Source organism: Antrostomus carolinensis, unplaced genomic scaffold, assembly GCF_000700745.2.
Source record: "Antrostomus carolinensis isolate BGI_N321 unplaced genomic scaffold, ASM70074v2 scaffold4410, whole genome shotgun sequence".
In the NCBI taxonomy this organism is placed as follows: Eukaryota; Metazoa; Chordata; class Aves; order Caprimulgiformes; family Caprimulgidae; genus Antrostomus; species Antrostomus carolinensis.
The window spans coordinates 40,385-62,373 of record NW_010287578.1 but is presented as its reverse complement, the minus strand read 5'-3'; the positions used below and the strand labels follow the sequence as shown (position 1 = coordinate 62,373).

Sequence of the window (21,989 nt, the reverse complement as noted above, 5' to 3'; positions counted from 1 at the left end):
GCCATTCATTACCCAGCCTGTATTTGTACTTAGGATTAGCATTTGGCCTTGTTGAAGGCACAGGCCTACCTCTCAAGCCTGTCAAGGTCCCTCTGGATGGCATCCTGTCCCTCCAGTGTGTCAACCGCACCACTCAGCTTGGTGTCGTCGGCAAACTTGCTGAGGGTGCACTCAATCCCACATTTACTAAGTGAAACAATACATAATGAGCCATGAGACAGCAGTCGTGTGACTGTAACTTCAGCTTGCAGTCAGCTGCTGTCATTATGGGTTTGTGGAATTTCAAGACCTTAAAAATCTCTCATTTTCAGTAGTTTTGTTATGAATTATAGAGAAGCATCAATGAGGTGTAAACCTAGAGTTTAATAACCCAGCAACAACTAAATAAAAGATGCTACAGCAAGTTTTTTTAGTCACAAGGATCTTTAGAAAGGTTTGAAGTACATTGTAATGTCCTTTTGGGCTGCCAGTGCAGCTAAATTGTTTTGGACAATAAATTGTACTCATTGAGTTACAAAAAGTCCTTTATTTGAATATTTTTTTTTTCCTTTTTGCATTTCTAGATAATTTCCTCCATCCTGGCAGCTTGCTTTGCTAAGAATTCCTGTATTGGATGATATAATAACTCTCACAAAACTTTGAAACAGTGAGCATTTGGTGAATACACAGTTTTTCTTACTGTTTACAGCTAAGTTATTTGCTGACTCACTGCAGTATCATTCTTTGCATTCAATTAACTGTAAAATCCAAGAAGCAGCAAAATCATCAACTGATCAGAATTTTTTTCTGAGAACAGATAATGGGCATTTTTTCCAGGTAAAGCTCTTGGCTGTACTCTGCAAGAGAAGGCCACATTCTCACAGTTCAAAGGCCCCTAAGCCTCTGAGCAGAGCCTTGGTCTTTGCTAGCTCCAGGCAGACTGATTTTAGCCCTTAGTCATTACCCGGGAGCTGCCTTCACTTTTTCTGCTGCCTCCACATGGGTTTTTAGGTGTAATTTAGGTGGACAGGACTTACAACACCAGGAGCATTAAGTACCTATCATTAGTCATATTGCTTTCTAGGCTTTTAAAATGGGAGCGGGGAAGTACATAGAAAAGAGTTTATTCCTTTGCCTGTATTTCTTCTTGGTTTGTAGATAGAGGTAGTTTGACTTCAGCACCCAAAAAGCTATTTGGGCAAGTTGCCCTGTTTGTGACAGGTTAGACTTCCTATAGCATGTTTATAAAAACTTCTTGGGGCCTCAGGGTAACCATGATGCATTTATTTGGCACTTAACAGTGATGTATTTATTGTCATTATTACTTGCCCATACATTTGGAAACTTATAGTACATGTCTCTACGTTGCATTTTAACTGAAATTTGAAAACACTGTGGGATTTCCCTGTCATAGCTTTTATTTCAAATGTTTTATTCCACAAACACAAAGAGAAGGGTAGATCATCTCTGACTTATGCTGACCCAGTTCTCCACTTTTTCTTGCTTGCTACACACCAACGTCAGTAGAGTTACAGTGACATAAACCAGAAGAATACAGTAAAAAATCAGATCCTTCCTACACCAAATCACTTTCCACATCTGTTTCCTATTTATTTTATAGTGACACATGGGATTATCTTGGGAATATATTCTGCTTTAACTGTCATGCCACTGACTTTATAGCCTTATCAAATATCCATTGGTGTGCAGGTTGAGCAATTATCATCTACTAAGAAGAAATCCCAAGAAAATGTAGATTGATAATAACATTTTTCAATAATGGCTTTTAGCATTAGTGCCATTTTCTATTATTGTAGTTGAGGTCTAGCACTCTCCTCAATTTACCACTTTTATTTATTGTGCAAGATCTAGATATGGACCCTACAGCAGAATTTCAAAAACAGTTTTCTTTTTCATTATTTATTCATTTCTGTTTAGAAGCAAGTCAGAAAATTGGACAGAAGCAAAGAATGTGTCTAGACTATTGAGAAATAGAAAGAAAGACAAAGGGAAAGAAAGAAATTTAATACTGTGCAAGATATTACAGATACAAGATGACTGTATAAACATAATCAGGCAGGCTACATCTACAAGAACATGCCTTAAGAGACTGAGCTTGAATTCTGGGATCAAACTTCACAAAGTTGTGTCCAAACTTTTTATCTTATAGTGCAGTAAGCCCTTCCAAATAGACCATTCTGCTAACAGTCCATTTTCCCTTCACCTTTTTCTCCAGTAAATGGAGTGAAATGTGAAGTCCCTCTGATGTTCCTTTGAAAATATGTAATACATACACAGAGATATATGCTTGCATGATGTAATTAAACAAGCCTGCAATAAAAACTATAGCCTGTGACCCACTTACAAAAACATGGACTCAATAGGTTTAAAATAATACCATTTGTAAGTATGTTTGGTCACTGGCCTGGCCCATGCCTGGATTCAAGTATGGACGAGCAACATAGGGAAGGCAGGGTGCCAGGGAGAGCGCTGCTTCCAAATACTTGAATTCACTGCTCGTGAGAAAGACATCAGATATTTGCCTGAATGATCTTCACATTAAAAAAACATTACCAAAGCAATTGCCGAATAAAATTTGAGTGGCCGATATTTTTTTCATCCTCCATAGCATTGTGGACTGCCAAGTATCCAGCACTGAGCAGTGGAGCATTACTCTTGAGGGTGAAAGCATTGTGTGCAATTTTGAGACTTTTATTTGTGGGCAGAGGACAATGTAAGACTCTGGAGTTTACATGTTAGCTAATTTTTCATGAAGTTCTAGCCTGAGACTTAGTCTGGAGAAGTGAACAGGCTGCTTAGGAACAACCTATAACTGCTGGAAGGGTAATTATGATGGATGCTTTTGCCATCTGTTTGCATCTTTGCTATCATTGCAGATGATATAATAAGGACAAAAAGTCACAAGTTATTCTTTGGAAGGTTCAATTTAGAAAAAAAAAATAAAAAATTCTTCACTAAGAGGGCAATGGAAGTTGTCCAGGAAGGTTATAAAATTTCCATTCCTGAAGGTTTTCGTGACTTGGCAAGACAAAACCAAAACTGATTGTACCCTGTGTTGACAATAGGCTTCTTTCAAGTCCTCCTGGACCTAATGCTATCTAGAGAGCCCTTCCAGTCAGCAGCACTATGATTCTGTATTTGGAAAGGGATGATAAGAATAAGAAAGGGGGGCTTGAGATACTGAGTGGAAGCAGTAAGTGTTTGAGAATCAAGGTTAAGAGCTGATCTGTTATGAAATAAATAGGGGAAAATATTATAGCATCTTCTTAGAACATCCTCTTGCTTTCTACTATCAACACATATTTTAGACATATATTCTGATACTTATTTTTTTTATATTTTCTTAAAACAGATGACTGATCTTTAATTATTCAGTAAGAAAAAAAAGAGGCTGTATCAAGCTGTAGTTCTTATTACAGCCTGAGCTACTTGGTGCTGCAAATATTGGTTAAAGGAAGTTCTTCAGCAACTACCTCATAAAAAATTTTTAGGTAGAAGTAACAACTAGGTGCAAAGACCTAAGTAAATAGAGAAACTGCTGGGGGTAGGAGTCATCGCAGCTTTGGGGCTCCTTGACTTAATCAGGTGTCAATGCAAATTAACCACAGTGCAGGTAAGAAATGGAAATTTAAGTTTTCAGTGTGGCCTCCACAACTTTTCTGTCAATGTAGAAGTCTACTGTGCAAAAAGCATCTATTCTTCTGCTTTTACTCTCAGTGCAAAACGTAAGACAAACACAGTATTCAAATTGATTGGCAGATTTTTTCCCCTAGTTAAAATTAAAGTAATTAAATGTACTGAAAAGCCCATTGCTTTGGATTTACTGACCTTGATTTGAGTTAGTGTTGACTGGGGCCCTTTTTAATCTTAGTTTATAACCCCATGTGCTTTGCCCTCCGCCTGTATATTTTAAAAGTTTTGTTGCATAGTACTGAAAAATAAAAGTAAAGCTCTCCTGATGCAGTTAAAATTGGATTTGAGGGTGCATGAAAAAGTCACTAAATACTCAAGTTAGGAAAAGCAGAATTTAGCATTGTATTATGCACTAATCTATACTTCCATGTTACTTCAGAAAAGTATAGTCAATGAAAAATGGGGTTTGGTTTTTTTTTTTCAGACAAAATTTTCAAATTCTAGCTTCTTCAGGTACTATTACTCAGACATATTCTCAGTGAAAGGAGAAACAATTCAAATTATATCTGAAGTAGAATAGATGAGACACAAGCTGTGCATGTGTGTTGGTGCTCTTAACTAGCCTTCAGCACAATACTGATTAGGTGAACACTTTTGTCAGATCCTCACCTACTGTAATTGACTTTCCTGAAGCCACAAAACCTAGTATGAGTCACATATACTGCACTCTGCTCAGTTCAACTTATTTTTAGTAGTTTTTTTCATTGACTAATATTGTTTTTTTCTTTCCTTTCTTTCCAACCTACAGGATAACATTTTTAGAATGGAAGATTCACATTTTGAAAATGGCCGAGGGAAAAGTCCATATGATCCTAAACTGCTGACAGCTTCTCTTTTAGTAGGTAGGTGTCACAATACAAGTTCAATGAGACATGCATTCACTGTAAGTAATTTCCAGTTTTCTGTTTTTTTTCTCCTTGCAGCAGCTATGATAGGGATTTGTTTTATATATTTTATTTGCAGGCTAAAGTCATTCTGCTTTCATTTTTAATACAGTTGGCTCAGGTGTCTTGAGAAACAAAGTGTGTGTATACCAAGAATTTATACCTCTGTAAGACCTTGATTCTGCAAATTGGTTCTCCTCTCCAGAGCCAGAGGACTCTGGAGGTATTTTAATCACCCCATTTACAGGTTGGCCTCATTGACTGTTGCACTAGCACAGCTGAGAACAAAGTGAGAGCAGTAATAAATAAATTCTTAGATCAGTTTTGCTGCCAAGGAAGATCTATCACCCAATAGTACATGTGTGTGAGCTGGAGATACACAAGTGTTCACAGATCTAGGCATTGAGATGATGTTTCAGCTGAAGAGATCTGTCAGACAGTGAATACAATTAAACTCCTGACCAGAACAGAGAGATTTCAAGAAATTAAGTATTTTTGAATTAGTAATACCTAATTGTATGGAAAATGTAAATATAGAGCACCTGGATAGTGTTAATCTAATTTAACTAATCCAGTTGATTGAATTTATCTAATTGATTTAACTTCTCTAATTGTATTAATTGTGTTCATTGTTCTTCCTTGTCCCTTATGAAAAAGGTGAAAGATGTTTTGTAAGAAGAAATTAAGAGTGAAATAAATTAGGTTCTTCTTTCAGTAACAACTCTGCCCAGGTGTAGCCACTTTATCCTTAATATGTAAATTTCTGGCAAGTTATTACAACTTCAAATCCAAAGGACAGCAATAGTTTCAGAAAATTACAGATTCTTTTATCTCAGAAGTCTTTGTGAAATGACATATAATCAGATACACTATCTTCTCCGGGACTTTGTCCGTATTGCTAGTCTAGGGTCTTGCCTACCACCTACTCGTGTTATATTTATATTACATTTAAAAATGAAGCTATTCAAAATAGGCAGCAACAAAAATTTAGTCTTGAGTGTGCCTCATTTCCTGATCTTCGAAGCCCCTAATGATCACAGGTGATGAGCTACCCTGGGGACATGCACTTTTTAATGGGAAAAACAAGAAAGACGTCCACATCTTGCTCCAACTTGTACCCTGTACAAACAGAAAGGAGAAAAAAAAAAGTGTGTGTAAAGGCCAGTGCATAAATTAGTGCCTGGAGCAACTTGAATTTGTGGCAGAGCTACTCTCAAGGGAATGACTTTACTATTTACTTTAATATACAATAAAGAAAGAGAATGATGACAAGCCAGTATTACATGGTATACCCGGTATGCAACTGCACAAAGTCAACAGCGTCTAGCTTTTCACATTCCTTTTTTTTCACTCAGTCCGGCACAAATATGATTATCTTATTTCCCTTGGCTTAGATTTCATGTCTTTAAAACATCTTTGCTTTCTTGAGCCCACTCCCTGTCACAATAATTTTCACTCTATGTATTTTTTTCTCCTAATAAACAGCAGACTGAGCATGATATTTTGTTTTGAATCAGGCTTCAGTTAGAGCCATGGGTGTATTAGCACTATGGAAAATGGAGCAAATTCAATATTCAAAGCCAGTGACTAATTTCTACTTCAGTGACTTATACAAAACTCAGAGTGAAGCTAAAATTAGTATTCCTGTATCCTGAACCTGAACACTCTTGTTTGCCTCCTCATAGCTACCTCATAGTCATATTGTGTTACTGATTATAAAGTTGTGTTTACTTCAATCCTTTACTGCAGAGGTTCCCCTGAGATTTCAGAAAGTGTACAGCAGATTCACCACTGGTTCACGATGACTTTCTGTTATCATTGCCAAAAAACCATAAATTTTATGGGAAAGTGATGACCCAAGGCAAAATATTTTCCTCCCCCCAAAATAAGTGGGGAATAGGGGATGAATCGGCCAAGAAATGACTGCATGGAGAGCTTTGATTCAACTGCTCTCTGAAGTCGGTAGCACTGGGACGAAGCAGTGAATAGGTCTGTGAAGACCAGAGAAGCCTCTTGACCACAAATGCTTCACACCACGAAGAATGTGGATGGACTGCTTCTTCCCTTCTCCTGAGCTGAATGATAGCTCAGCTACACTAGGCCTGTTTTGTCTTCACGAGTAACCATGGTTTACCTTAGGTTCAAGAGGGCAACTGTGTAAAACAATTACCCAGTACTCATTAAAATGCAATGTTATAATTAGCAACACAATGTAACTATCAGGAAGATAAAAGAAGTCTGAGAACTAAGAGTAATTTATATGGTTAAATATGAGAGGGGAAAATAACCTCTGTTCTTTGTCAGAAACACTAAACAGAGGTTTTACAAAGTGTGGAAGAATAGTATGTTCTTGACTCTGTAACTAGAAGGTAAATCTAAGGTAAGTGAAATGTAATTACCCAAGCTGGAATTTGGGCAAAACACAAAGGCTAATTTGCAAAAAGTAACTTAAGATCTTCAATAGTCATTAGTGCTATTAAAGGATTCTTATTTAGTATTTCAGCTGAAAGAAACACTTAGAGGTGTAAAAAGGATCTTCAGTTTTCCCTCCCTCCTAAAGAACCACCAAGAATATTTGGAAAATAAAAAAAACAACCAACAACCAAACAAAAAAACCCCCACCAAAACCCAAAGCAAACAGTTCATCATTATTAAATTGTTCCAATATTTTTCCAGTATACATTCCTTGTTCCATCCACCTGCAAACATTTTTCATTATTTTTTTAAGAGTTGTTCATTAAAGGTAGTTATTGCTTCTCTACTGAAAAGTAAACACCAGCTGGGAACATGATATAACTAGTTCCTAGTAATGTAAGACATTCAGCCATTCCTGTCTATGTGCTGCTAACTAAACAATCTCCATTTGAGCAGGCTAGTGCATGAAAATTTAGAGACTAAGCAATCCCTGGGCACCACAAGTGTGTATTTTAGAGCAGGACAAAAATGAAAGGCAGCAAGGTTTTCAAATAATGTAATCACAGGAGAAAATTATCACTGAATGTGTTACTCTAAAGCAGTTGTCTTGGGATAGTTAAAAAATCTCAGAGAAGGAGACAGCATTGTCTCATTGTCAATCAGTTGCTCTTTATGAAATGATGCTTTGGGATTTTCAAAAGCTCTGATGATCCAAAATCCTCAGAGCTATTTATGTTCCTGTGTATCACTGATGTTTTTAATTATTTTTTTTTTAAGTTTACAATTTTTCAAAATTATTAATTTTTAAATCAGTTTAGGTGCCTTAATACTCCCAAATACGGATCAATGTGATCTGAAATACAGTAGCTTCTCACCAAGGAAAAACTTTACTATCCTGTTTATTAGATATTAACTACTAAATACATGTGAGATTCAGGATTTTAGAGTGTATTCTACTTTCTCTGAAGCTTTGCTTGTTGACATTAAAAGAAATGAAGTCAATCCACTATTATGTACATCTGAAAATCTTAATGTTAGTGAATAAACCTACTAACCAAGGATAGCAAATTTTGTTTGGAAGCGCTTTTACCAGTGAGAGCAATCAAGACATTCAAGGCTTGTTTTTGCCTATATTCCCCATCCATTCAATTTTCTCTAGTTATAGAATCACAGAATGGTTTGGGTTGGAAGGGACCTTAAAGATCATTTAGTTCCAACCCCCCTGCCATACAGAGAGACACCTTCCACTAGATCAGGTTGCTCAATGCCTCATCCAACCTGGACTTGAACACTTCCAAGGAGGATGCATCCACAACTTCCTTGGGCAACCTATTCCAGTGTCTCACCACCCTCACAGGAAAGAATTTCTTCCTAATATCTAATCTAAACCTACCCTCTTCCAGTCTGAAGCCATTACCCCTTGTTCTATCACTACCTGCCTTAATAAAGAGTCCCTCCCCAGCTTTCTTATAGGCCCTCTTCAGGTACTGGAAGGCAGCTATAATGTCTCCCCAAAGCCTTCTTTCCCCAGGCTGAACAGCCCCAACTCTCAGCCTGTCCTCATAGGAGAGGTGCTCCAGCCCTCACATCATCCTGGTGGCCTCCTCTGGACTCGTTCTAACTGCTCCATGTATTTCTTGTTGTGGGGGCTCCAGAAGTGGACACAGGACTCCAGGTGGGGCCTTACAAGAGCAGAGTACAGGGGCAGAATCACCTCCCTCGACCTGCTGGCCACACTTCTCTTGATGCAGCCCAGGATATGGTTATGGTCCTTCGGGGCTGCAAGCGCACATTGCCGGCTCATGTTGAACTTCTCGTCCCCCACCCCCCCAAGTCTTTCTCTTCAGAGCTGGTCTCAAGCCATTCATTGCCCAGCCTGTATTTATGTTTGGGATTATCCAGAAGCTTACACTTCTGTACTCTCAAGAAATATATCTATATCTATATATAGAGAGAGATATATATAGATATATTTTTTTTTAAAAAGAATGCAGTCTTCTTGAAAAGCTGAATAAAAACAATTAAGCAAATAAATGTCAACTACTTAATTTTTAACATCTTGATATCTAATGAACTTGGGGAGGCGTTCACAGTTTCATGCTACTTATGTACAGTATGTGAGAAAATAGATCCTCCTCCCAAAAAAGCATTATTATGGGCTTTAATTGTTGCCTCTTTTGTAAAGTCAGTAAGTGTATTAAAGTTTGCATTCATATGTCAACATGCTAGTCCTTAAGGATAAAGTGATTTGTGTCCAAAACATAGGGGTTTTTTTATGCAAACAGTTGAGGGCCATCAGCTTGTTCTGGACATTTTTTGCTTTATGCTGCTGGGCTGGAAATACAAAGTGACAACTTTTTTTTTTTTTTTTTTCTTTATTCTTTCCCCTTGAGAAAAGTTGGTCGGTTTTCAAACTATTCATTTCCACTTTCCTCCTGAAGTTAATGGAATTGCTTTTAAAACTACTGACAATGGAAATAGCACAGTGAAGACTATCCATGACATAAAAGAGTACCAGCAATAGTAAATTTCAGTCCAAAAGAAGGTGTACATAGGCAAATGAAGATGAATGTACTTCTATCTAGACAGGAGGCAAAATCATCATATAGCTTTTGAATAGTAATAACCCAAAGGTTGTGCACATCTGGGATGTGACTCGAGGGTCATCCTGAATTTAGCAAAAATTATCATCTAAAGCCTTACATAAATAAATTGTATTCTTTGGTATTTCTATCTGGGAGAAGCCAAAAATTTGCGTGACTACAGCAATTCAGTTCAAACTGCGGGCACTGGTCTAGGTATACTGAAACTTGGAGGGGATGTAGTAGAAAGCAAAGAAAGGTCAGCTAGTTTTGTATAGACTCTCTCTACTTTGGAACAGGCTGAAACCCATTTTTGGCAAAACTTTTACATATCACCCCTGACAAAAAAGTACCAGCCACAAAAGCCTAGTAGCATGAAATAATCTTGAGTTGAATTAAGTCAGACCTGGAAGATACGTTACTTCCAGTGGTGTCTATATATTGAGTTAGAAGCTTAGGTACCAAAACCCCTTAGAAATCTAAATATTGGAAGTATATAATTTTAATGAGTTTTTGAGCTGTATTTGTTTTCATTTTAATAATATAGTATTAAATATAAATTATTTTTTTATTATTTCTTTCTTGACTGACCTTTAGATAACTAGGAAGCAAAATAGGGCTTGCTTTTTTTTTTTTTCTTTCCCCCCTTTAATTTATATTGATTTATCAGAACTCACTAGGGACTGAAAGACAAGAAAATGAAGATAAGGTTAAAGAAAGGTTAAGCACAGCATCAAAGCCTGTTTCACAAGCAAAAAGATTTTGTGTTGTTTAAAATCTCAGCTGCATGCCCTGTACATAATAATCACTATAATTAAGTGATTGTCTCCCCTTTAAAAAAAGTTCAAAATGACATAGAGGGATGATAAATTGTTAATTAATGATATGCTGTTCTGTTTCACTTCTGATTACACCTCCTGCTGGGCATGACTGGTCTATTTGCGTCTAATCTCTGCTGTGAATTCATTCAATTCCACGCCTTTCCGCTATCATGTTTTCACCCTTCCTGACTTTCATGACTACCATATGGTACAGAGCCACCGTAGGTTCAATTGGTAATTTAATGGTGTCAGTGTTCTCGGGAAAAGATGGCAGTGATATCCAGTAGCCATGCTTGGACATGGTTGTCCCACCATGGAAATATCTAAAATTGCCATGAAAATTATGAACTTGTTCCGAAAGGGTGTTTTAAAATGAGGATATGGTAGAGTTTATCACGACCATGAAAAATTTATAACCTTAGCTTAAAGAAGGAGTTATTTTGTTTCAAACTGTCTTTTTCATAGAAGACCCATTTAAAATGGGTAGCCTGGAAATAGCAGTTGGAAAGAATAATACTTTTTAATTCCATATTAAAAGTATAGGGTAGAGTATCTCATTTCATATATGGGTATAAAAGGGAACAAGTCCTTAAAAATGCATTTTTAGCAAATTTGATTTCAGAATAATTTCATGGACAAGCTCTGCATTAATGCCAGAAAGATACGTGTTGTTCTTTGATCTCTGTTTGTTTTCTGTGTGTCTCTTTACCAGTTGGCAGGTATTTAACTTGACCTGGTCCTTTGAATTTAGACTGTCTCTTTCTGTCTCTTCCACGATACTTCTAGCTGACTGAGGAGAGGCACACTGGGACTCTAATATTATGAGTTTCTTCTCAAGCTAGGGTATATATGTGGCATTTATGGGCTGAAGTATCACAGTTCAACTTTTAATTCACTTGTTCACTGTGATATGCATCAGGTCAAGGTAACAGGGAATGATCTCATTTATTCTCTCCCTTAGCTGTTGCCCTTTGCCAGTATCACAGTTACAAAGGTGGCAGCAGGAGAAAGGCATGCTCTGTCTTTCTTGTAGAAGATACTGTTTTCAGAGAATTTACTTGCTTAGAAAAAAAAGGAGGAGGAGGAGGAAAAAAAAAGCAAAACAAAACCAAAAGACAGTTTCTATATGAAAAATTCAAGGGACTTAATGACTTTCTGAACCGAGAGTGAATGAACTGGACTCTTCAGTTTCCAACACTGAGTCCCAAAACCCCAATAGGTTGGGAGGAGCCTTTGGAGGTCTTCAGTCCAAACTCCTGTTCAAAACATAGTAAATTCACAGGTAGGTGGTTTTGGGCTGCATACTACTGCCTACCAGGGTTAGGTGTACAATCTGTCACTGTTCCAGCTGAAAAACCCAAACATATTTTTGAAAAGTGGCTGCACTAGCAGTCAGGAGATACAGCTCATTTGAGAGAGGTTACAGTTAAGCTCTGCAGTGAGAAAGTGGGTCTAATTATATATTTTCAATGACAGTATGTTGCATATGGCTTATTGCTTTGTAATTTTCTCATTATCCCTATTAGCGTAATATAAACATAGGACTGACAGCTTTCTCTGACTTACCATGACTGGAAAATTGAGAGATGTTGCTTACAATTATTTCCTCCCACAGATGGAGAACTGTACTCTGGCACAGCGGCAGACTTCATGGGCAGGGACTTTGCCATTTTCCGAACTCTGGGGCATCATCACCCAATCAGAACAGAGCAGCATGACTCCCGGTGGCTAAATGGTATGTAAAATGTACATTTACCCAGTTACATTCATCTAGCCGTTAAAGACTAGCACACAGCTTCGTTCCAGCAACATCTGTGACATATACACCCCTCTTTTATTTGAAGCAGAATTTTCTCTTAAACCAGTTAAACTAATCTGACGTGATTTATAAAGGAGCATTTTTGGTTTAATTACATTGAGTTTTGTAGAGTGTGATTAAATTTAAAACAGATACAGATTCTATGGCTAATGCAGTCGTGCCACAGGAGCAGAGTGCTGTAGGTTGCAAGTTGGATAGAAGCTCAAGGTTTGTGGAGGCATCAGCCACACGTCAACACAAAGTAGCTACAGAGCCTTGGGCAGGACTGTGCCTAGTACATGCTCTAATTTTTAGTTGGATTGAAAGGAATCTGACAGTGGCCACCAAAGTCCAGCAGAAAGTGAATCAGCAGAGCTTTCTGAGCAGGCCAGAATTGTCGATAGTTTGGAAAAAGTGAAAGGAGTCCTGGGTATTCCAAACTTGGGTTTCAAAATATTCAATAGTTTAACAAGGCACAATAGCTTACATTGTTGTATAGATATTACTAATCAGGCCTGTAGTTAGTTGTTTGTGTGTCTGGGGAGAGAGGGACAATTTCAAAGAAAATCTGGTTTTGTCTTCATGTGCCAAAATACTGTAAAATGTATCTGAGTACTCTACTCAAGTTCTACTGAAGTAAGAATTCCAATAACTTAAATGGAATTACACTTGGCTTTAGCTATACAAGGATATGAGCATTTTGGAAATGAGAATTAATCATTTGAAAAAGCTGACATTTTATTTAAGTGAGCCAGTAATGCTAACTGTAGTTACTCTGAGTTAATTTATATTTTAATTTTTGAAGAGTTGACTAGCCACTTTTACTGTTCACACTGCTTGCATCTGCACTTCTGTTTCTGAATTCATGAAGTATTTTGTTCTTAGACATTTTTCAGTCCTAGCCACATTATTTATGTCTGTGCTGAGGTCCAGGTTTTCTTATGTGGTTTTGCAATTTAGTGCAAACTGTTCATGCAAATTTTTAATGTGTAAGAGCAAACTATGTTTTAACAACACAGTTTCTTACTAGCTACAGTCAGGAACTTCTATCATACCTGTTATCGTATTAGCTGTATATGCAATCCATAATAAAACCAACCTGAAACAAAACCAACCCAAATCAAAACCAAAAAATGCTATTTCAGCTTGGATAAACAACTCTCTATATAATATATGCATTGGATATTTGTATCTGAAAAAAGTATATATGATGAGTTGTATGAATCTGATCTCTGTCCTGTTAAATTTAGTTTTGTCACAGTTCATGTGGACTACTGTGAGGACAGATTCAGGTCTATCACATTTCAGTTCTACAGTCCATGCTTGCCCAGTAACCCAGAAATATTGTTCATTGGTTTTTTTTATTATAATAATAGATAAGATTTCTGGACTTCAGGAGACAGTAAAGTAGAAGGGCTACAGACATAGCCATCTATCTTGGTACCTGGCAGAGTAATAATATGTTAAAGATAACATAACACCCACTTTTGTTATGATATTCATGATGACATAAAGTCCAATCATGCAAGCAAAATCTGCTTTTGTGCAGTAGATTTGCACAATGACAGCTGAGTCAGGAGGATTTATGCAGTGGGAAAGCACAGCCATTGTCCACAGCCCCTGTACTTCATCGCTGAAAATGTGTCATTTCTTTGTGGATTCAGTTATCAGTCTTTCAGCACTAAATGTGAGAACTGCTTTTCCCAAATTAGCACTAAGGTTACATCTGACAGGGTGCAGAAACCACAACTGCTTTGTGCTCAAGATGGAGAGGAGAAGACAGTTGCACATAAAGAGCTGACAAACCTTAAGCTCTCTAGAATTAAAGTATCGTCCATAATGAGCATAAAAGTAGAAAGACAGCATTTATCATAGCACAGGGTGGAGATGATTTTCAACTCTAAGTGTAGTGCTTACACAGTATTCCTGTATGAAAAGTTTCAAGCTAATTTAAGAAAAGGTAAGAATAAAACTGAGGCCTTTAGAAATTACTCTCATAACTGTCTAAAATGCAATAGAGAATGATCCTGAAGTACATTTTTGAAATCTCTCTCTCCATTGCAACTTAGTAAGTTTACATTCCTAATATGGAAAAGTTGGCTTAAAATCTACACTATAATGTTCCTATTAAAGGCTATAAGACTTTACTGCTAATTTCCCAGTGATAAGGACTTGGCAGCCTTTCCACACAGTACTCCTAATTTCAGCATCTAACAGGGAAATCCAAAAATGATAATTGTTTGGCTTTGAAACTCTGCAGGCATACCATCCTTTGATTTTTTTAATCTTTTTTCATCCTTTGATTTTTTTTTTTTCTTTTGTCATTTGTCTCTTTTATATATAATTATAAAAGAAAATGTGTTTGCACTCATTTAAAATGGATATACTTTTAATGATATTAGCTCTTATTGAAGGATGAGTTGTACTCTACTTTCTTTAAGATCTGCATGAACTAGTTTTAAACCTTAGGTTTGCAGAGCTTTATACATTTTTTAGTAAAGACACGGATTGCTATGTGGTCGAGGGTTTGCTTTTCTAGTTGCTTTTTACAGTGTGCTTAGCCTCAGGTTAAAAACCACTATTCTAATGGACATATACTAAAATCTGGATAAGAATAGCAGTTCTGATCAAATTTACAAAGAGAAATCCTCATCCTCGTGGAGTTTAATAGTTACATGATGAGACATCCAGTCATAAGTCCTTGCTAATGTTTACTTTGTTCAGAGCAGGAGCTTGAAACTTCTTTTGCCATACCAAGGCTAAGGTCAGAGCTGACAGGGTGCAGAAAACAGAGCTGTTTGGTACCAAAAATGGAGAGCAGAAGACATTAAGAGCTTGCAAACCTTTCTTAGAATTTAAATCTCATCCTGAACTGACGTAAAAGTAGGACAACATTGCACAGAGAGATTAAGGTTTTTTTTTATTAAAGTATGAATACAGAGTTCCTTTTTCAAAATGAGAACTATCAGCCATTGGAATCATCTCCCCAGGGAAGTGGTGGATTCTCCAACACTGGACACTTTTAAGATTCAGCTGGACAGGGTGCTGGGCTGTCTTGTCTAGACCATGCTTTTACCAAGAAAGGTGGGACTAAATGTTCTTTGAGGCCCCTTCCAACATGGTATTCTATGATTCTATAATTCCTACAAAGATCACACAGTCACTTTATGGAGATGCTCCACCTTTCATAAGAAGTTATCTTATGAAAGAGAGGGAAGAGAGCTTTGAACTATGCTCGGCCCAAGGGAAGTTGCCGACCAGCAGCTCTTAAAATACTTTTTGTCTTAAAGATATTGAATACTCACAGGCTTCTAAAGACATTTCATTTTGTATAAATAATTAAACAGTCACCAAGCCAAATAAAGCAAGGGAGACTGATTCTATAGCCATGTAGTTGGGGCATTCATCTAGAAAGTAGGGAACCATACATCAGTCACTGTAGCAGTGTATGTTTAATTATTGATACAGAGTTGGCGAGATGTGACATGGAGGCATTTGCAAAAACACAGTAAAATAAGTTGGTGTTCAGGGAAGTCATCTTGAATATGAAAAAGCTGCAGTTCAGTGCCCCAGACTGAATCCTGTACTTTGTTACAAGCCATGTGCGTGCTCACCCTGGACATTATTGGCTCCTCTGGTAAGTCATGGAGTTTCTCTGCGCAAAAAAGCTTTGACAGTCTTAGTTGAACCCAGTGAGGGTCAAGAACAGTTTTGAACTCTCAGAAAAAAAAAAATCTTGAATCTGAAAAAACATCTCCTGCCCAGCTTTACTATAAATAGCAGTGGCTTTGAGGCTACACGTATATCTTACAGAGCCTTGCCTATAGGCAAAACCCATGTTTTCCTTTAAGTGTGCCATTGCCTTTTACAGTTCAGAGCCATCAGAAGCTAGTGTTATTTCAAGAAAGTGTAGATCAGATCGTGCTTCTATGAACTACTTCAGCAATAAAAAAAGGTGAGTAGGAGGCCCGAGCAGGTTGAAGCAGCTTCCCCTGGTACCAGGGAGTTCCCTGGTGAACTACACACAGTGTTTGCTGTACAGCATCCGCGGCAGTGTTCATGCAAAGGCTGAGGGCATGGCTGGAGGCAAGAAGGCAGAAATGGCAGCACAGTGTACCAAGGCAAATGCTAAGCAATGCAAAAGCAGTGTACTGAAGGCAGTTTTCAAGCTGAAGGTTAGGGGAGTGTAAGGAAGGCTTGGAGCCTATCTCATCTTCCCTAACTTCAGCACAGGAGATCTGGTCTTAAATTGTTAACATTTTGTAAAATGAGTAACCATAAACATTTATTTTAAAAGCAAAACAGTGTTGGGCTGCAGAAGATAGGAAAGGAAATTAAATCATCAAATACATTAGATAGTAGTATGAATCTGGTTTGCACCCCAGAAAAGTGAGGGAATACTGGCCTCGCTCACCCTCAAGACCTGGTGTTAAGAGAGACTGTCAGTCTGGATTTCCAGCCTTGGCTTGGAATTTCTTTGTTTTTTATGGGTTTAAACCAGCTCTATGATATTATTTAGCATATGTCCCATGGCTTAATTTTTAAAGTGGGGTAGTAGCTGTGCTTAGTCCCCTGAGGTTATTGTCCTTGGTAATCTTTACTTTACAGTTACATAAACAGCTGAGAATTATAGAAGCTGAGTGACTGTTCAATAAAAAAGAAAGTGCCCTCTTAAATTTTACAGGCTCCAAGGCAGGAAACATGGACTTGATACTCTCTGGGCATTAATACAGAATTTTAGCCATCACTTTATGTTGTTTCCACTTATGGCAGTTTGTAGGATGTCCCAGCACTGGGAACATAAACACATAATTTTGAATATATATGTTTGGCACAGTAGAGGAATGTATAGCAGAGAAAGACAAGTTTGCAACTAGTTTATAGGATTTTTACCTCTCTAATAAAATATTTTAAATGTGTCAAGGTATTTCAAAATGAATATTTGTTCTCTTGCAACTGTTTTTACTGAGACTTGGTTGTGTACATTTGCTGCATCCTTGAATCTATAATTTGCCTCTGGTCACGCACACCGAACCCTTTTCCCACCTATGTATACCTACTGACATCCTTCTCTTATGTGCCACTCCCTTGTCCCTACATGCCTGCCTAGTTTCCCACTTTCCAGCTCACCTTGTACACATTCGCAATCCAGATGTACAGAAGGCACTAAAATACATGCCACCAAAGGTAAGCAGATGTGGAAAATGGCTGACTTGCCAGCATAGACAGGACCCAGCCATCCTGGTACTGCAGGTTATTCCATGAAGTACATCTGCAGCATTCTTGGAGAAAAGAGGTAATGGAAGCTACAAATGCAATAAATCTCCAGCAAGAAAAGAGTTATTTAAGTAAAGGTCATTGAAAAAAACCACAAAAAACCCCCCACCCATTCCCCCCCCCCCCCCCCCACCCCAAATAAAAAAAAAGAAAAAGCAGAGCATGAACTGCATATGAATATATTTAGTCTTCACATTAGATGTCTTAAATCATAAGGGCAATGAAATTAGATAAAGCTACCCAATAAAATTAGTCAGCACAGCAGCCTAGATGGTTTTAAGAGGAACTTAGATAACATTTTATGTGTTGTCATATAGCACGCTTGCCTGACATTGCAAGGGGCTGCAGTGAGACCTTATAAGAAGTTCTCCCACATCTGCATTCCCATAAGCTGACAAGGGCGTCTGTAAACAACCTTACCAGTGAAAACAGTTAGAGCATTTTTTGTGTGTGGCTTTTTTGTTGTCATCCTTTTGTATTTCCCTCCCCACCCCCCAGCAAGGATCTCTTGCATTTAAAATATGCATTTCTATTTTTGAACAAAATTAATCAGCTGATACCTCCTATCATGCAGGCTGTAGTGTGGACCAAGTCCCACGCTTTCCCACCGCTGCTTGTACAGGCATGAAAAACTCCGACCCTTGCAGGAACAAAACATGTCTGTATATACAAGTCTCATTTCTCACCCAATACACTCTCCCACCCCCATTCCCATTATCCTCATTGCTAAGAATAGTAATAAATAATTTCACAGTGATAAATTCCATGTGTGACAAATGTCACCTAACACAGTGCTAGGAAGTACTCAGAAACTATGGTGACGGTGGCATAATAATGTGAACAGAATGGCATACAAACTCAATTTACAGAGTTTTTTTTCTCCCTTGAGTGTATAGATACAAATTTGAGAGACTGAATATGAATTTTAAATTGTTTTTCCTCATTGCAATCTAACAAGTCTTTTCTCTATACATTTCTATTACAACCCCTTCTTTTTCTCTTGGAAGAAATGTAGAATTTCTGAAATCATAAAATAAACCCTTCTTTCCATGTTTTTACTGTCATTAAACTGAAATGGTTGCAACTCAGGAATCCCTACATCCAGCTGAATACTTGATCAGGAGATGCTCATGTATTTGAACCAGTTGACTCATTCTGTCTCATAACTGCTCCCTCTATCTTTATACAAAGTAAGAGGAGAATTTGATTCAGAAATCAAAGACCAAGTAGCAGTTAGAATCATAGAATCGCCTGGTTGGAAAAGACCTTTGAAATCATTGAGTCCAACTGTACCTGTCCACTACTAAACCATATCTCTGAGCACCCATCTACTCATCTTTTAAACACCCCCAGGGATGGTGACTCAACCACCTCCCTAGGCAGCCCATTCCAATGCCTGATAACCCTTTCAGTGAAGAAATTTTTCCTGACATCCATTCTGTACCTCCCTTCGTGCAACTTAAAGCCATTGTCTCTTGTTCTATCACTAGTGATGCGAGGAAGATCATTAAGATGGTGGATAAAGACAACCAGAAAAATTAAGTGGCTTGGATGAAATTATTTTAAATCCTCCTAGGAAACAGATCTTCTCTCTCTCCCTCCACCCCACCCCCATAATCTAGGATTAGCTCTTTTTTCTTCATTACATTTCAGGGCTGTGGATGAGATTTTCTTGTATTTAGATATGAAACACTAGTAAAAGTAGCCAAAGGATGTTTTGAGGCTGGTGTGGAAAAAACAGGTAGGAAAGATGAAGCAGAAAAGGACATTTCCCTGGTTTGACAGCACATTTTGAAGACTTCTTGACACTCTAGAGAATATGACCTGGGACAAAAAGACTTCACATCAATAAACATATTGGTTTGAGCTATAGCCACAATATGCTTGAGGACATTAGGATGCAGATTAGTCCAGAAAATCCTGACTTAGAATATGTGTATATTACATGGTTAACCGTGGGCTCATTTATGGGTTTTAGCTTGGTCAACCTTATTATCCACACCAAAAAATAATAGCTGGGAGTGTAGATTGGAAGCCATGCTTTGCTACAATTCATACTGTGCCTCTCTTTATAGAGCATATAATAAAAATAAAAATAATGGGGGAGCTCAGAGTGCTTTGTGCACTGTTTCCACTGAAAACCATACAAGTTTGTCTGCTGCACATAGTACAGTTTTAGGAAAGAAGTTCATAGCTCTCAAAACAAGCACAGTGGGATATGACCCCAGTCCCAAACAGATCAGTTCATAGTCTTTCTCTAAACAGAGACTTGGAAGTGATTTCCAGCTTGGGGATCTTCACTTACTAATGTACAGTGAATTGCTCTATTGGAAATGTGCCTTAGAATTGCTAAATTTTACGGGATTTTTGTCAGTGATGAATATGATAACAGGTCAACAGCCCAGTAAATTCTGGTGAGCCTCATGTTGGGGTGAGACCTGAGAGTGTAGCCTTCCCATCACTTATGCTCCGCCCTTTCTGGGAAGGAGATTGGATGAATGAGCCAGAACGAACTCTGGCTAGATGCTAGATGTGGATAAATCAGTGTACCTGCTTGTACAGGGCAAGTTGGGTGATCTCACTTGGGTGTTCAGAATCAAATTTGATGACTCGGGTGAGTTGCTTTTTATAGACATAGCTTTAGCTTAACAAATCTGAGTCTTATCTGCCACCAGAGATGAGTAAAAACCCAGCTGCATGAGTACATTCCAGGAGTCATACTCTTGATCCTGGATGTCTCCAGCTCTGTACCCTTCTCATACTGAATAAGAAACACCAGCAATCGTCTGATTACCAGTAGTCCCAGTCATATTCTGTGTTCTCTAGTAACCTTTTTTTTTTTTTTTTTTAATTTAAACTAAGAAGGGTTGTTTATTCGTAAGTTATTTCAGTAGATAACTTGTACAGTTGGTAAGTAACAACTTTATGAAGTCGTCTGTTCGCATAAGGAAGATGGCAAACTCAGTATATAACTCAAGCAGTGGTAGCTGGGGCGATAGTCTCTACTGTAAAGCTTTGTGCACTACTTTCAGTTAATATATCATTAAAAGGACATTATCTATCTATACATATATGTATAAATATAAACATATTATCCACATGTATCAGTTCATAGGAAGCCTCTCCTCTTTTGCCCTATAGATTAATTTCAATAGGGACAAAAAAAAAAGTAATTTGTCCAGGACAGGTGTAGTGTTCAGGTTCTAAGACTGCACTTTGCTTTGCTTTTGATGTAAGCCCCACTTTAAAATACACAACATGGGTTTCTTTGTCATTATTATTTTTACAAAGATCTAAATCGGCTTAAGGAAAAGGAAAGTTCAGATTAGGTGGCAGGATGCCAAAGAAAAAGCCTATGTGTTATAGGCCTTGCAATTTCAAGCAGATTTCCCATCATCTATGAGGGCTCATCACAGCTCTGATGCTTGGAAAACAGTGACTTTTAGCTCCTAAATTGTGCCTCCTTTCTTGTTCACAAAAGTAACTAACCAGTTTTTCAAGAAAAGTTAAGCTGAAATCTGCTTGTAAAGAATCACACAGCAGAATACTAATTGATTTAAACAAAGCTGGAATGGGTCTGTTACAACCTTCTTCATTGGGATATGACATACATCTGAATCTTTTTTAATGTTCTTAGGTTTTTTGTCTCTTCTGCTCTAGCCATCAATTTAATGAGTGTTGACCCTGTCAATACCAATTTCCTCTTCTCAGGCCACCACGTTCAGAGTTTGGTGGGCATTCAATAGAGATTTACTGTTGACTGGGTAATTTGAGTTCATGTGTGTGGTGAAAAATTAGTGAGGAGAATTACCCAGAAAAGTGGATGCCATGACAATGCATGTCACCATGGTGTGACCAGCTCTGCTGACATAGGTTTCAAAAGCTCTCCCCCTGTGAAAATGGGGCCTGTTTGCAAATTAATTAGTTTCTGGCAGCAGCTTGATTGTTGACCCAAAGTTTGTAGAGTGGAAAAACAATCAGATTAGTGTGTTCAATATAAAGGCCCAGCGCGGCACTCAAGTGCAGTTTGCCAAACTGTTGAAGCCGTGAATAGAGTGAAACAAATTCTTTTTTGAGGAGCCAAGGCAAAGGTTAAGTGTGATGTGACTAGAGCACGCTGGCTGCAGGGCGGTGGGGGGAGAATTAGAGGTTTCAGACACACAGAAATAGAGAGTGCTGAGCAAGTTGCATTGAATTTAATGAAATTCACAGCTTCAGACGCAAAAAGTGTTTGGCAATGTTTTAGTCTGTGTTAAAGGGAGAAATAAGATGGCTTTGTTTTAAGAAGTTTCCTTTGTACAGACACCAGGGACTGAGCCTCTAAAGGGTATTGGAGACACTTCCTGAGCCTGCATGCTGTTTCTAAGCACCTGCAGACTTTGAGGTTTGTACCAGTTCCTCCCACTCTCCACCATACACTAAATCCCTTTATCTCTAATAATTCAATCCAAGCCTCCCATTCATTGCATCCAACATTTGGACAGGTTTCTTCTTTTAAATAGTGCTGGTGCCACGACTC

At 37.9% G+C, this 21,989-nt stretch overlaps 1 protein-coding gene across 1 annotated transcript in view; it reads left to right on the top strand.

Moving 5' to 3' along the window:
* Positions 1–4,435: 4,435 nt before the first annotated feature.
* Positions 4,436–21,989, top strand: part of LOC104521355 (semaphorin-3A) — a gene marked incomplete at its 5' end in the record, with an annotated part of 55,314 nt that continues 37,760 nt past the window's right edge. Inside the window, 2 exons of the mRNA XM_010163329.1 lie at positions 4,436–4,535; positions 12,011–12,130. Coding sequence (XP_010161631.2) covers positions 4,436–4,535; positions 12,011–12,130 — 220 coding nt within the window. The remainder of the gene's footprint in view (positions 4,536–12,010; positions 12,131–21,989) is intronic.